This window comes from Diceros bicornis, chromosome 28, assembly GCF_020826845.1.
Source record: "Diceros bicornis minor isolate mBicDic1 chromosome 28, mDicBic1.mat.cur, whole genome shotgun sequence".
NCBI classification, from domain to species: Eukaryota; Metazoa; Chordata; class Mammalia; order Perissodactyla; family Rhinocerotidae; genus Diceros; species Diceros bicornis.
In genome coordinates, this window is record NC_080767.1 from 42,751,358 (window position 1) to 42,767,373 (window position 16,016).

General features: G+C 53.1%; 1 protein-coding gene across 3 annotated transcripts in view; it reads left to right on the top strand.

Annotated features, from left to right (window-relative positions):
* The window catches only part of NACC2 (NACC family member 2), a 77,413-nt gene that overhangs the window by 40,694 nt on the left and 20,703 nt on the right, over positions 1-16,016 (top strand). For all 3 annotated transcript variants that reach the window (XM_058524503.1, XM_058524504.1, XM_058524505.1), the window contains exon 2: positions 1,130-2,085. In XM_058524503.1, coding sequence (XP_058380486.1) covers positions 1,194-2,085 — 892 coding nt within the window. In that variant the 5' untranslated portion in view covers positions 1,130-1,193. The remainder of the gene's footprint in view (positions 1-1,129; positions 2,086-16,016) is intronic.

The window sequence follows — 16,016 nt, forward strand, 5'->3', positions numbered from 1 at the left end:
GGGTTGGGGTCCCAGGCACTCCGCCCTCTGTCCTCCCTCCGCCAGGCCAGCCGGCACGGCGCCTCTGCGGCCGCCTGCACTTTCCTCCCGTGGGACAGAGCGGCCCTTTGTGCGGGCGCCGGCTGCGCGGAGTTGGGTCGGCGCCTTCTCCGACCCGTCCGTCCCCAGCCCCCCTTCTCTGATTGGGGCAGCAGATCAACAGCGCTGGAGCCCCGGCCCCAGCCCCTGGGGCGCCCTTGCTGGTCCCTCCCCCCAGTGTCCCCATGACCCCTTTAGTCACCTGGGCTGGGACCGAGCCAGCAGGGATTGGCCAGCGTTGGAAGCTGGGGGACCAGGAGGGCGTGCAAGTGGGGCTGCGACAGGCTCCCAACTACTGGTCTGGCCGCTGGGTGCCTGACGGCGGCTCAGGGACCTGGGGAGCCGGGCTGCAGGCGGGGCACCCTGTGCAGCTCAGAGCCCCTCGAGCCCTGGAGATCTTTGCAGGAGAGGGAGCAGAGATGGCGGAGCACTTTCAGAGCCCGCCTGAGTTCTCCCAGCTTCAACTCACTTCCCGGGGTGCCCCCACCCCTTACCCTGGACGAGGGGATGAGGGGGCTGGCTCCCCAGCCAGTGGGGCAGAAGTCCCCCCTGCGGGCCCTCTGCGTGGTTGCTCTGAGGGCAAAGAGGAAAAACCAGAAAGCTAAAGCCTCCGGAGACCCCCCGAAGACCCCCTGGGCGCCCTGCCCCCTCTCCCGGGGCTCTGGCCCCTCCCAGGGGAAAGGCTGCCAGGGGCTCCTTTGCTGCTAACTTTTTCCTGGGAGAAGAGTCTACCTGCGCCCTCGCCCCTCCCCAGCGCCGCGGGGCTGAGCTGCCCGGTCCCGTCGCGCTGCCGTGCAGGCCTCTTTCTTGTCTTCTTAGGACGGGGTGTCTCCCGGCCCCCGTAGGCTCAAGCTCTTGGCTGGGGGGGCTCTGGGAGTACCCCGGGGTGGTGAGGGGCATCCTGCTGGCTGGGCATGCAACTGGGGCTTCTCGTAACTGGGTAGAGGAGGGCATGGGGTGCTTGGGGGGCGCGTTTCCTTAGCCTTTTGTGGGGGTGGGCGGCTGGACGTCCGGGAACCTGACTGTGTCCCCCATGCCCTCTCTCCCACAGATGTGCCCGCTCGGGCCACTCCCGCGCTGAGAGTCTGAGGCGTGCCCGCCGGCGCCTGCCCACCATGTCGCAGATGCTGCACATCGAGATCCCCAACTTCGGGAACACCGTGCTCGGCTGCCTCAACGAGCAACGCCTGCTGGGCCTCTACTGCGATGTGTCCATTGTGGTCAAGGGCCAGGCCTTCAAGGCCCACCGGGCCGTCCTGGCCGCCAGCAGCCTCTACTTCCGAGACCTGTTCAGCGGCAACAGCAAGAGCGCCTTTGAGCTGCCGGGCACGGTGCCCCCCGCCTGCTTCCAGCAGATCCTGTCCTTCTGCTACACGGGCAGGCTGACCATGGCGGCCAGCGAGCAGCTCGTGGTCATGTACACGGCCGGCTTCCTGCAGATCCAGCACATCGTGGAGCGCGGCACAGACCTCATGTTCAAGGTGAGCTCGCCCCACTGCGACTCGCAGACCGCTATGATCGAGGACGCCAGCTCCGAGCCCCAGAGCCCCTGCAACCAGCTGCAGCCGGCCACTGCCACGGCCGCTCCCCCCTACGTCGTGTCCCCCTCCGTGCCCATCCCGCTACTGACCCGCGTGAAGCATGAAGCCATGGAGCTGCCGCCGGCCGCCGGCCCGGGCCTGGCGTCTAAGCGCCCGCTGGAGACGGGGCCCCGGGATGGTGCGACAGTGGCAGCGGGTGCTGCTGTGGCGGCAGGCGTGGCCCCTCTCAAGCTGCCCCGGGTCTCCTACTATGGGGTGCCCAGCCTGGCCACCCTCATCCCCAGCATCCAGCAGGTGCCCTACTCCCAGGGGGAGAGGACCAGTCCAGGGGCCAGCAGCCTGCCCACCACCGACAGCCCCACCTCCTACCACAATGAGGAGGACGAGGAGGACGACGAGGCCTACGACACGATGGTGGAGGAGCCGTACGGCCAGATGTACATCAAGGCCACAGGCAGCTATGCAGGTAACGTGCGTGGGGGCCCACCCTGTGCTGCTGCAGTGGCCACCTGCCGGCGGGCATGGGTGGGCTGCTAGGTCCTATGTGGGCACCGGAGCAGAGCTGACGTCTGCCCTGTGGCGCTCACAGCCTGGCTGGGAAGACGGCACACCTGGGGGCCAGGCCAGCTCGCTCGGGGAGGCCGCTGTGCTAGAGATGTGCGGGCCCAGCAGGGAAGAGTCCTCACCCAGACGGGCTGAGCTGGCAGGAGCTGAGACCTGGGACAGGAGCAGGACTTAGGTCAGCCCTGCAGGCCTCAGCTAAGGACTTGCAACTTCATCCTGGATGAGATGAGAGGCCACAGGCGAGTATTCAGCTGAGTGAAAACGGCTGGAAGCTGCAGTATTGCATGTGGGACAAGGTTCCATGCTCCCCTGGGCAAGTGAAGAGACTGAGGGCCTCAGTGGACTAAGGACCTGCCAGAGGGCTTAGAGGGTACTGTGTGACCCAGGCTGGTTACTCACCTGCTCGAGACCTCAGTGACCTTGTCTGGTACCATGAGCGCCCCGGCAGGCCCGTCTCCATGACCATTGACCTCAGCCCTTTCTCCACCCATGTGGTCTTGCCTCTCCGTGAGGCCAGAGATTCCCCTGTACCCGTCCCTTTTGCCACCACCTCCCTAGCCCAGCCCCAAGGGACAGGCAGGAAGTGCCTGTTGAACTGAATGAGCTGCCCCCCCCAAGTTAGTTTTGGGAGTGGGGCTCCCCTCTTTGGGACCTGTAAACCTGAGATGCCCTCATTTGAGATGCCTGGCGTTGGAGACTGCATTACAGTCCCCAGAGACAGGTCAGGATTTGCTGGGCAGAGGGTCCCGTAGTTGGGGCCTGGATCAGGTATCCCCCTGTGTTCCGTGTTCCCCGAAAACTGGCTGTGTGCCTGGGCCCGCTGCCTGCCCTGATTTGCATGCAGGGCCCGTGTCCAGTGGACAGCCACAGACAGTGCTGTGCCAGCAGGCAGTGACGTCCCAGGGCTGGGGCCCCGAGGGGCAGTGTGGGGACTCTGTCCTCTCCTCTGTCCCCCCACCCCGTGTCCTTGTGCTCTGATGGGATAGACGCTCCGCCCCACCTCTCCCCCCTCGGTCTGCTCCTCGACCTCCAGGCAGGTGCTCGTCCGTCGGAGCAGGGGGCAGGAGCAGAGGGGGCCAAGAATGCCCACCAGCTCAGGCCCTGGACAGCCAGGCCCCGGAGCGGCCGAGGACTGGAAAGCTGGGTCTCGGCCTCTGGTCTGGCCAACTCGGTTCCCTCTCAGAGCTGCGGGGGAGGACTGCCCTGGGTGCCCCCACCCCTAGGGGCTGTGGGTGATGGTTTTTCCCTAGAACTCATTACTTCATTTAAATACCTATTGTCGTGTTTGCATGAATTCCACGAGATGCTAGTGCAGACCACCTGGATCTAGATTTGGTTTCTCCTTTCAGTGGTAGAGGGTAGGGCGGGGTGTTCCCCATAGGAAGAAACCTGCAAGCTGTGGCCCAGCCCTCCAGAGGGCCTACGGGGCTCCTGGCATGCGGGGACCTTCAGGAACCCTGCCCATGTACATGTTCCTCTGCCCCCTGGTGACAGCCACCAGGGAGTTGGGGGAAGTGCTACGTGGAGCCCCAGACCGGGCCAGAGGGAGCTGGGGCGGCTCCCAAACCCCTTCCCCAGGACCGCAGGGCACGTGGGCTTAGGGCAGACCCCCACAGTCCTTGAGGACTACCCTCATGCCAGCAGCTGGACCGGGCTCTGGAGGAGTCAGGGCAGAATCTGCCAAGGGCCCAGGGGTGGGGGCTGCCCACCAGTGGCCCATGGCAGGGCACTGCAGAGCCAGGAGAGGACTCCGGCTGCCGGTCGTCTCCTTAGGGTCCTCCCTGCGCAGCCCCGCCCAGCCAGGGTGGCCTCGAGCCTTGGCGTGTTCAGGATGGTGAGAAACCGGACAGGTGTTGGGAGTGCTGAGTGCTGGTGGCACACGGTAGCCCATCTGAATGCACCTGCCCCTCCCGCTGGATGAGCCTGGCGCCCTCTTCTCGCCTGGACAGTGGGGCCCACTTGTATCCCTGGGTTTTCCAAGGAGCCAGTGGGACAGTGGCCATGGAAAGGCCAGAGTTGGGGCTGGGAGGCAAGCTGCCCCACTGCTGGGACCGTGACTGAGCTCACCAGCTCCCTGGCCCCAGAACTCAGATGAGATGCTGAGTCCTGCTGAGGCCAGGGGTGCAGACCCGGCCCAAGGCTGTGGGCTTGAAGGGGCCACCCCGCCTTGGGTGACAGGAAGGAGTCCTGCGGCCATCACGGCCCCTTGACCCCGTCTCCCCTGGGCATGTGGGAGGTAGGACTGGGTGGTGGGAAGCTGGGAGACTGGAGGGGCAGTGGGTGGGGCGCAGGGTGTGGCCGGCCCCCTCCTGCTGACCCAGGATCTACAGTCTGGGTTTTCTCCTCCGTGAGCCCATAAGTGGGGCAGGGAGGGGGTGTGTGATTTCTTGGTTAGAATCTAGGTTATTGGCAGTGACGTCGCTGGCATCACCGGGCGCCGGGCGTGCTGGGAAGAGATTTGTGGGGGTGGGGGCCTTGGGGGCAAGCAGACAGGCCTGTCCCCAAAGGCTGGCTGCCCCTCAGGTGCTGGTGCCCGGTACCCAGGGCTCTCTCTGCACTGGCCTGGCCTGTTCAGAGGACCTTCTCATACCCCCTCAGGTGGCCAAATGGCCTGCTGCCCCAGCCTTCGGCCTGGACAAGGGTTGGGCAGAGCTCTCTTTGAGCTGGTGAAATCTGGAATGTTCTAAGGTGCACCCCTATGGCATAAGGACACTCAGGAGTCCCTTCTCCTTTCTGGCCTCAGTTTCCCCACCTGCCAAGGGAGTGGTTGGCCTGAGTGACCGTCAAGGGTCTTTTGACCAGCATCGTCTGTGCAGGAAAGCGTGGAGCACCACACTGGCGACCCCGTCTCCACCCTGCCCTCAAGAAGAACCACTAGCAGCTCCTACGTGGCGAGCTCTTGCTTCGGAAACAAAGGAATTAAATATTAGAGATGAAGTTCATAGCCTGTGGACCACTGCCTGCAGCCCCTGCCGTGTTTTCTGCCTCTTTCCGTCCTGTGCGTTTTCTCATTCCTTCCAAGTCCTGTGTCATTGTCCATCGGGTGGAGCCCCTGGGGTTGGTTTTTCCAGTCCCCCGTCGAAGGACATTGGCCTTGTTTCTGATTTGTTGCTGTTAGGAGTGATGCCACTGAGAAGGCCTTGACTGTGCGGGGCGCGTGGACGGGGTCGTCATGCTCCCGCCCCTCCTCGCTGTGGGGTTCACCCCCCCCAGGTCCCCTTCTGGAGCTCAGGACAGCCCTGGCTCCAGCTCCCGAGGGCTCGAGAGCTGGTAGTGTCCGCGTGTCAGCTGCTGTGCTGGTAGCGAGGGGCCACCCCTGGGGTGGTCAAGGCAGGGGGGTCTGTGGGGGTTGGTATTGGTTCTGGGGTGGGCAGGGCACAGAGAGCACCCCAGCATGGTAAGGGGTCTGCTCACGTGGTCTCCACTTCTTCACGCTCCTTGGACACACGTGGACCCACAAGCTGCGAGCAGTGGTGGCCGAGCTGGGCGTGGCCCCTGACCTGCCATCGGGGGAGACAGACAGACAGCAAACAGGACCCTGAACAAGTATTTAATCATGGCTGAGGTGACAGCGAGGCAGGGCAGGCCGCCCCTGGCCCGGGGAGTGAGGCTGAGGGTGGGGAGAATGAGTGGACAGAGCGTGTGGTGGGACAGGTGCCGGGCGCCAGCCTGGGCTCCTCCCCTGTTCTCTGTGGGGAGCACGGGGCCCACCTGCTGTGTCTGACCACCTTCCGAGCCACCATCGCTGTGCCCTGGGCCAGCGTTCCCGCACCAGCCCCGGCCGCCCCTCAGCCGGCAGATGTTTAGTTGTAGCCGGCAGATGTTGCCCCCTGCGGGTGTCTGAGACAGGCACGCCTCAGTATTTATACACCAGCCGCGCGCGCCTCTGAGTTAATCCTTTCTCAGGAGAGGCTCACCCCTGGGGTGCTGTGCTCGTGTGCCAGGGCATGACTGGTGGCCTGTGAGCTGGTGGCCCAGCACGAGTGGTGGCCCTCTGCGGTCTTGCTCTGCCTTCCCCGCCGGGGGCCAGCCGGCTCTCCCGGGACCTGCCCACTGTCCCCATGCCCGGACGTGGGACAGGCACTGGTAGTGCTCGGGAGTGGTCCTGACAGGCGGCAGCACATCTGTTCCCAGCTCCGCCCGCTCCCAGCAGAGGCTGCAGATGGCTCCTGTGGAGCGGAAGGAGAGGAGCGTGTGCAAGCCTTGCCCCTGGCCGGGCCCTTTTCAGCATGACATACAGGGTCACCGCTGCTGCCGTCCCATCTTGCGGATGGGGGCCCGGCCTGCAGCTGTCCGCCCCTCTCCACCACGGCACGGCGCCCTTCCAGCATGATCTCCTGGCTGGTCAGCCAGTGGGGACGCCTGTCGGAGGCCGCTCCGAGCCTGTCCGCAGCTCAGAACACAAGGACTGTGGCTTGGGGGCACAGAGAAGGGAGAGGAGGCTGGATTCGTTTTGCAAATCCTGCTTCTCATCACCCCACACTGCCTCCTGGCTGGTGCTGGGGTGTCCGCACTGTTAGAGCCAGCCCAAACCAGGGGGCCTGGGGAGCGGGCGGAGCTTTTGTCCCTGGCCTGGCCAGGGTGGGGCCCAAGCAGAGGTAGGGGCATTCCCTCCCTTTTAGGGCAACTCCCCGGCAGCTCGGGCCAGGCGAGGGAGGTGCCAGCCTGGTGTGTGTCTGCCACTGAGCACCCAGGAGGTTGGCCCCAGGCTGCCCTGAGGGCTGGGTGCTCCAGGTGCCAACTGCAGCTCGTCCCTGAGAGCCCCCAGGGCTGGCCTCCCTGCCTCCTTGGCTCCCTGGGCCTCGGCCTCTGCCAGGGCAGGTGCAGGGCAGAGCGCCTCCGTGCAATGTCACCTTTAACCCTCAAACGCCCAGACACCCTGAGATTCCTTCTTCCTAAACCGAATTATTAAGGTATAACTTACATACCTCCGTGAAATGGGTGTAAAACGTGCCTGTTTGAGGCTGGGCTGTGGCACCGTTGGCACAGTCTGGTGGAGAACGTTTCCGTCCCCCCGAGGCCCTCGAGCCCTCCCTGGCGTGCCATGCCCCACCCCAGGCAGCCTCTGCTCTGTGTCCTGTCCCTCTGGATGCTTTGCCTGCTCTAGGACGTCACGTAAACAGAGTCCTACGGTGCATGCTCTGGTCTGGCTCCTCTCGTCGGCAGACTACACTCGAGACCCATCTGTGCTGCGTGCGTCCGCCCTGCCTTTTTCTCTCCCTCCTTTTTGTTTATGAACGTGTTTATACACAATAGAATGTACCAATTTCAAGTGTACAGGTGACGAGTTTGGTAATTGTAATCGGGCAGGTACCACGGTCACAGTCAAGATGCAGAACCATTTACTCCCCTAAAATGTTTCGCTGAGTCCCCCCACCCCAGCCTCTGGCAACCACCCATCTGCTTTCTGTCCCTGTAGTTTTGCATTTTCTAGAATCTCTGTAAATGGGATCACACAGAACAGAGTCTTTGATCTTTGACTTTTTCCACATCTTGAGATTGATCCATGTGGTCATAGGCGTTGGTCCTTGGTCCTCTTGGTTGCTGTGGACGTGCGCCAGTGGCAGCGTGTGAGTGGCTCCTGTGTGGGGCTGTTGTTGTCACGCTGCTGTGAACATCCGTGTACCAGTGGGCCTGCTGCGTCATACTCGAGGCGCATGTTTAACCTCCACCTGCCAGCGGTTCACTGGTTTCCTGCGAGGTTTTTATTTAAATCATGAATGAGGTTTCAGTTTTATCAAATATTTTTCTTCATCTATTGAAATGAGTATGTGAGTTTTCTCCTTAATTTTACAAATGTGGTGTATCCATCAGTTAATTTCCAAATATTGAACCACCCTTGCATTCCTGGAATAAACCCCACTTGGTCATTATGTATTTCAGTTTTATATATTGCTGGATTCAATTTGCTGATATTTTCTTAAGGAATTTTGCATCTGTGTTCATGAAAGTTAATTATCTGCAGTTTTCTTAAATGTCTTTGTCCGGTTTTGGTATCAGGATAATGCTGATCTTATGTTCTCTTCTCTCTTGTTTTCTGAAAGAGCCTGTGTCGGTTTGATGTTGCTTCTTTCTTAGGTGTTGGATAGAATTCGTTTGCTGACAGAGCCACTTGGGCCTCTAGTGTTTTTGCCGTCGTTAATTGTGGGAAGGTTTTTAATTACAAATTCTATTACTTTGATGTAAACTATTCAGAGTTCTCTTTCTTCTTGTTCCAGCCATGGTAATTTGTGTCTTTCATGGAGTTTATCCATTTCTGGTCTACTTTGGTGTCAATGCAGTCATTCCAACTTTCTTACATTTAGTATTTGCGCGTGTTGGTTCTTTCCATCTTTCCTGTTGACCCACCTGTGTCTTCGAGTGCACTACGTATAGTGTGTGTAGTTGAGTTCCACAATTTCATCCAATCTGGCAGTCTTTTGTCTGGAGTCTTTATAATTTTATTTATTTTTTCCCCCAAAGGCCCAGTAGATAGTTGTATGTCATAGTTGCACATCCTTCTAGTTGCTGTATGTGGGACACAGCCTCAGCATGGCCGGAGAAGCGGTGCGTTGGTGCACGCCCGGGATCAAAACCCGGGCCGCCAGCAGCAGAGCGTGCGCACTTAACTGCTAAGCCAAGGGGCCGGCCCTGTCTGGAGTCTTTAGATCATTTACATTTAATGTACTTTTTGATGGAGTTAGGTTCCAGTCTATCATCTCCCTATTTGCTTTTTATTTGCCCTTGTTTTCATTTTCCCTATTTTCTAGGACTTTTTTTTTTCACTTGAGGAAGATTAGCCCTGAGCTAACATCTGTGCCAGTCTTCCTCCACTTTATATGTGGGTTGCTGCCACATCATGGCTGATGAGTGGTGTAGGTCTGCACCCGGGATCTGAACCCACTAACCCTGGGCCACCTAAGCAGAGCACACTGAACTTAACCACCACACCACAGGGCCAGCCCTTCCAGCACGTTTTTTAACTGGGTTTTTTCTGGTGTTCCTCTTCAGCTCCACTGTTGACTTGGTGGTTATATCTCCTTTATGCTTCGGTTGTTCAGAGTTTACACCACATCTTTAACTTGCCCCCAGGTACTTTCCCAATTAAATGATGCCCTCATGTGACTTACAACTCTTAAAGCAGCGTCTTTGTTTCCCCCCCCCAGTCCTTTGTACACTTGTCATATATTTCACTTCTTCCTAGGCTATAAGCCTTGTAATATGGTATTATTTTTGCTTGAAACAGCCAGTTATCTTTTTTCCACTCTTAGTCACTTTTAAAATTTAAACACAGTAGGGGCCGGCCCCGTGGCATAGCGGTTAAGTGCGCGTGCTCCACTGCTGGCAGCCCGGGTTCGGATCCCAGGTGCCCACTGACGCACTGCTTGTCTGGCCATGCTGTGGCGGCGTCCCATATAAAGTGGAGGAAGATGGGCATGGATGTTAGCCCAGGGCCAGTCTTCCTCAGCAAAATGAGGAAGATTGGCATGGATGTTAGCTCAGGGCTGATCTTCCTCACACACACACACACAAAAAATAAATAAATAAATAAAAATAAAAAAAAAAAATTTATAATTTTTATTTATTTATTTTTTTCCCCCCAAAGCCCCAGTAGATAGTTGTATGTCATAGCTGCACATCCTTCTAGTTGCTGTATGTGGGATGCGGCCTCAGCATGGCCGGAGAAGTGGTGCGTCGGTGCGCGCCCGGGATCCGAACCCGGGCCGCCAGCAGTGGAGCGCACGCACTTAACCGCTAAGCCACGGGGCTGGCCCCTAAAAAAAAAAAATTTAAACACAGTAAAATTTACTCTTTTGGTGTGCACTTCTCTGAGTTTAAACAGATGCCTGTAGTCACACAATCACCTCCGTAATCAAGATACAGAACAGTCGCATCCCTCTAAAAACGCCCTCATGTGGCCCCTTTGTAATCATTTCTTCCCCCTCCTGCTGAGTCCCAGCAACCAACTGGTCTGTTTTCTGTCATAAATGGAATCATGCAGCCTGTGGCCTTTGAGTCAGAAAGTCTTTGAGGTTCATTCATGTTGTCTGAATTCGTAGTTCATTCTTTTTTATTGCTGAGTTGTATACCACAGCTATACCACAGTTTGTTTATCCATTTGCCAGTTAAAGGACATTTAGCTTGTTTCTAGTTTTTACTAATTATGAATTAAGCTGCTACAAACTTTTGTGTACAGGTTTTTGCACACACTTCAGTTTTCAATTCTGTTGGCTAAATTAATCTGGGAGTAAGATTGTGAGTCACATGGGAAGTGTATTTTTAACTAAGAAATTGCCCAAACTCCTGTCTAAAGCGGTTGTATCATTTCACATTGCAGCCAACCGTGCACGAGTTCCAGTTCTTCTGTCTTCTCGTCAGCACTTGGTTTTGTCTTTTTTTTTAAGCCATTCTCATAGGTCTGTACTGGTATTTCATTGTGGTTTTTATTTGTATCTCTGATGCCTAATGATGTTGGGCGTCTTCGTGTATTTATTTGCCATCCGTTTATCTGCTCTGGTCAAGTGCCTCTTTGAGTCCTTTGCCCTTTTCTTATTGGGCTCTTTGACTATTGAGACTATTGAGTGTTGTTGCGTGTCGTGCGTTCCCTATACATTCTAGGTGCGAGTCCCACGTTGGGTATGCGATTCGTAAACCATTTCTCTCAGACTCCAGTCCTTATAGTGTCTTTCATAGACGTTTTTTAATTTTGATGAAGTTAAATGATCAGTTATTTCCTTATAGATCATGCTTTTGGTACAGTATTTAAGTCTTCACCTAACAAGATGACAAGGATTTTTTCCTGTTTTCTTCTAGATCTGTTATGTCTGTGGGTTTTACATTTAGTCCCTGACCCATTTAGAGTTCATTTTTGTATAAGGTGTGAGGTAGAGGTTGAGAGTCTAACTTGTTTTTCATGTGGATGTCCAATTTTCTTCTGAAGAAATTTAAAACACGAAAAAAAGTTCATATTTGCCCACATACGTGCTCTGTCCGGTTCTTCACACTTTGTACAGATTGGAGTTCCCACCTCGTGTCATTTTCCTTCTGCTTGAATTTCCCTTAACATGTCTTCATCCTAGTGAATTATGAAGAGGTCTTTATATCACCTTTTTAAAAAATCTGCCCTATTGAAGTAATTTATGTGCAGTAAAATGGATCCGTTTTCATTGTACAGTTGTCACCGTCATTTTTGACGGAGACTTGGGCTGGGTGTAGAGTTCTGGGTCGACGATTACATTTTGCTCCGTGGGTGTCATTCCCCTGTCTCCTGACCTGCACTTTCTCTCATGGGAAATGGCAGTCACTCTCCTCTGTGTTCCCCTGTGTGTGCTGGTCTTTTCTTTTCAGGCTGCGTCTCTCTCCGTTTTTCAGTGATCCCGTTATGAGGTGCCTTCCTGTGGGTTTCTTTGTGTTTATTCTGCTCAGGGCTTGTTGAACTTCTTGACACGTGTGCTTATACTGTTATCTCTTCAAATATCTTCGCGTCCCTCCCCCCAGAGCTCCACTTAACCGTGTTTTTGTCCCTGAGGTTGCCAAGGCTTGTTGGTTTATTAATTTTTAGCCTTTTTCCTGTCTAGGCTTTAGACTGAATAGTTTCTGTTGCTACTTAGCTATTTCTTCATGTCCACTGATCTCTGCTGTTCCATTTTGTCCCTGTTTACTCTTCCCATTTTTCCTCTCATTGGGTTCCTGTTTGTACTTTTTTGTTAAGTTCTGATCATGTTTTACAGCTGGTTTAAAGCCTTTGCTGATGCCTTCCTCTTTGCCATTTCTTTTTTTTTTTGGTGAGGAAGATCAGCCCTGAGCTAACATCCGTTGCCAATCCTCCTCTTTTTGCTGAGGGAGATTGGCCCTGGGCTAACATCCGTGCCCGAGCTCCTCTATTTTATATGTGCGACGCCTCCCTCAGCATGGCTTGATGAGCGGTGTGTATGTCCGCGCCCAGGATCCAAACCTGTGAATCCCGGGCCGCCGAAGCGGAGTGGGCAAACTCGACCACTACGCCACTGGGCCAGCCCCCCTCTTTGTCATTTCTTGATCTTTTTCTACTGACTGGTTTTTTTCTTCCTTAGGATCACCTTTTTTGGTTCTTCCTGTATTAGTTTTTCACTGGATGATGGGACGTTGTGACATTGTTGAGCACCTGAAGCTTGTTGTCCTGGGTCTCTCGGGATGGAGTTAAGTTGAATTCCGTAATGAGTAATGGTGTTGAGACCTTTCCACAGCCTTAGCCGTGTGGACAGCCTCTTCCGTGAAGCCTGTGTAAATCTGCTGTCCCACGTGTGTGTGGAAGGACTTGTCTGTCCTGTTCTTAAAACTTCTCATGAACTCTCTGTGCTCTGAATAGACCTCTTCAGTCAGATATATGTGCCAGAAATCACTTCTCCCCCTCTGCAACTTGCTTTTTCATTTTCTGAATATAATTTTAATGTAGTAGAGTTTATTAACTTTTTCTCTTTATCAATAGCAGCTTTTATGCGTCGTTTAAAGAAATCTTCCTTCACCTCAAGATCATTGCGATGTTCCTCTGTGTTCTTTAAAAAAAACAAACACTGTGGTCTGAAATCATTTTAAATTTACAGAAATGTTTCAAGATAAGTACAGAGAACTCCTGTATACCCTTCACTCACTACGTGGTAAGAATTTGCCACATTTGCTTTATCATTCTTTTTCTCTTTAAATGTATGGGTCTTTTCTGAACCATTTGAGAGCAGGTTGCAGACGTAATGTCCCTTTGCCCCCAACTACTGAGCATTTCTTACAAACAAGGACATTCTCTTACATAAACACAACACGGTGTTGAAAACTGTGGAAATTCATTTTCAACTCTGTGCCATTACATGATCCGCAGTCCATGTTTCTATTTCTCCAGTGTCTCAATATTATCCTTTATAGCAGTATTGTGTTCAAGTCAGAGGCACACATGGCATTTGTGGTTATTTTCTTTCGACCCTTTATTCTAGAATAGTTTCTCAGCCTTTATCCTTCATGACACTTTCCTTCTTGAAGAGCACGGTTCAGTTATTTTCGAGAATGTCCCTCTGTTTGGTTTTGTCAGGTTTTCTCTCATGATCAGATTCACGTTGTGCATTCCAGCCAGATGCCGTGGAGGCGATGCCGTGTCCTTCTCGCTGTGTTGTATCAGGAGGCACACGGTGCCAGGCTGGCTCAGTGTTGGTAATGTTACCTCTGATCATTAGGTGCCGGGGTGGGGGGTGCTCTGCCAGGTGAAGAGACTCTGTGCCTCGTCAGTTTTAGTGTTTATTGATAATTCTTGCCTGGATTGATTACTACTCCCATGGTTGCAAAATGGTGAATTCTAACTCCATAACTCCCACATTTATTAGTTGGCAGTCTTTTGTAGGGAAGAGCTTCCCCAGATCTTCCACTGAATTATTTTATTCCTTCATTTACTGCTATTATTTACTTAGTGTTAGTATAGAGTTTTTATTTAAGCGTTTTTCATATTGTCTTGTTCAGCAGAATATTCCAGGTTCATCTTACACTTTCTGTTCCCGGCCCTGGAGTCAGCTGTTTTCCTTTTAGTGGGGAGTGGTATTTAGAAACCAACATCTCTGTGCCAGGTTGGCTTATTGCTACTGGGGTGTCCTTGTTTTTATACCCTTTTGGCAGTCAGAGCTAGGAATTTAAGTATTTAAAAATCACGGGTTTGGGCCGGCCCTGTGGCTTAGCGGTTAAGTGCGTGCACTCTGCTGCTTGCGGCCCGGGTTCGGATCCCGGGCGCGCACTGACGCACCGCTTCTCCGGCCATGCTGGGGCCGTGTTCCACATGCAGCAACTAGGAGGATGTGCAACCGTGACATACAACTATCTACTGGGGCTTTGGGGGAAGAAAATAAATAAATAAATAAAATTAAAAATCACGGGTTCATACTGACGTCCCCAAGTCGAATTTAACACCCTGCAGTTCTCCTACCTCCCTCTCTTCCTATGTCTATTTTTCTTCTCCAGCAGTCAAGATTCTGGCTCTCTTGTTCTCTTATTAAAGGCTTTAACATCTGTAGTGCATCTGTAATGGATTTTTGTGTGTGTGTGAGGAAGATCAGCCCTGAGCTAAGATCAGATGCCAATCTTTCTCTTTTTGCTGAGGAAGATTGACCCTGGGTTAACATCTGTGCCCATGTTCCTCTACTTTATATGTGGGACGCCTGCCACAGCATGTCTTGATAAGCGGTGCATAGGTCCGCGACTGGGATCTGAACCTGCAAACCCTGGGCCACTGAAGTGGTGTGTGCAAACTTAACCACTATGCCACCAGGCCGGCCCCTGGAATGGATTTTTTAATGTGGTGTGATATAGGGCTCAAGGTTGACTTTTTTCCCATATAACTTTCCCACTGAACTACCACTTCTATTGCGAAGACCCTTGTTGCCACCGCTGCACGGCAGTGTCCCCTCTGTTGTGCACAGGCATCTGTGAAAGGTACACATTCTCTCTGAACTCTGTTCTGCCCTATCCATCTCTGTTTACCCCGTGCCGGTGCATATCCTCTTCATTTCTCTTTCGTGTAAATCTTTCAGGTTTTTGTTCCTTACAGTTGCTTTGCCTTGGCTGGTTTTTGCATTTTTCTATGCCTTTCACAATCAGTTTGTCAAGTGTCACACAAAAACACCTTCCGGCATTTGGTTGGGATTTCAGTGACTCTGCTGATCAGCCTGGAGTGAGCTGACATCTGTACAATATTGGGTCTATTCCCTCCTTTTATTTACATCTTTTCAATTTTTCTTGGAAATATTTTTGTAGTTCTCAGCATGTTTTTTGTTAAATTCCCTAGAAATTCATTTTTTGTTTTAATCTACATGATATTTAAGTTTCTTTCTTTTTTTTTTATTGTGTTGCCAGTCCATAGACACAAATTGGATTATTTTTAAAAATCTGGCCACCTCACTAAACTCGTTTATTGTAATAGTTTACCTGCGGATTCTTTTGGATGTTCTCTGTATACAATCCTGTCCTCTGCTAACAATGACGATCTTATTTATTTCTGTTCTTAACCTTTTTATTTCCTTTCTTGCCTGACTGTACTGGCCAGAGCTTCCTGTTCATCCCTGACTTGTTTCCAGACTCAGGAAAGGCTTTCAATGTGTCATCTTTAAGTAGGATATTTGCTTCAGGCTTTTTGTGATACATTTTGTCAGATTAAGGAAATTCCTTTCACTAGTTTAAGAGTTTTTTGGGTTTTTTTTTTTTTTCATAAATAAGTGTTGAATTTTAACCAAAGCTTTTCCTCTAAGTGTTGAAATGGGTGTAAAGTTTTCCTCTTGTACTCTGTTAATGTTCTAAATTACATTGGTTGCTTTTTCAAATATTAAAAAAACCTTGCATTCCTGGCGTAAGTTCAACCTAGCTGTGGTGTAGTATCCGTTTTACAGACCCCTAGATTCAACTTCCTAATTTTTTTTTTTTGCCCTTTTCTGGGTGACTCTCCTGAGATGTGAAGACTTCCTCTATGTTCATCTCCTAGAAAAGGCACGTGGAAGGCCCGGCGTCCCGCAGTTGCTAAATTGAGGGGCGCCCACCCCTCTCTGGCCAGGCCCTGAGCACGGACAGCAGGGGCTCTGCAGAGGTACCACCCAGCCCCAGCTGTCCTGAGCTCCAGGTCTAAACACTGGGACACCTGTTAAGTGTCCCACATACAGTGCATGCAGTGTGGGCGCTGGTGCAAGTACCCTAAATCCCCGTCAGGGAGGCGAGAGTTCAGAACCAGGGCTGGAGTCGGCGGGTAAAGCCGAGCGGGTGAGGTCAGCCTAGTGGGAGGCCACCAGCCGAGGAACAGCCGGGCTTTTTCCTTATCAGCTAACGTTCTCTTTAGGATTTTTGCCACCATGTCCA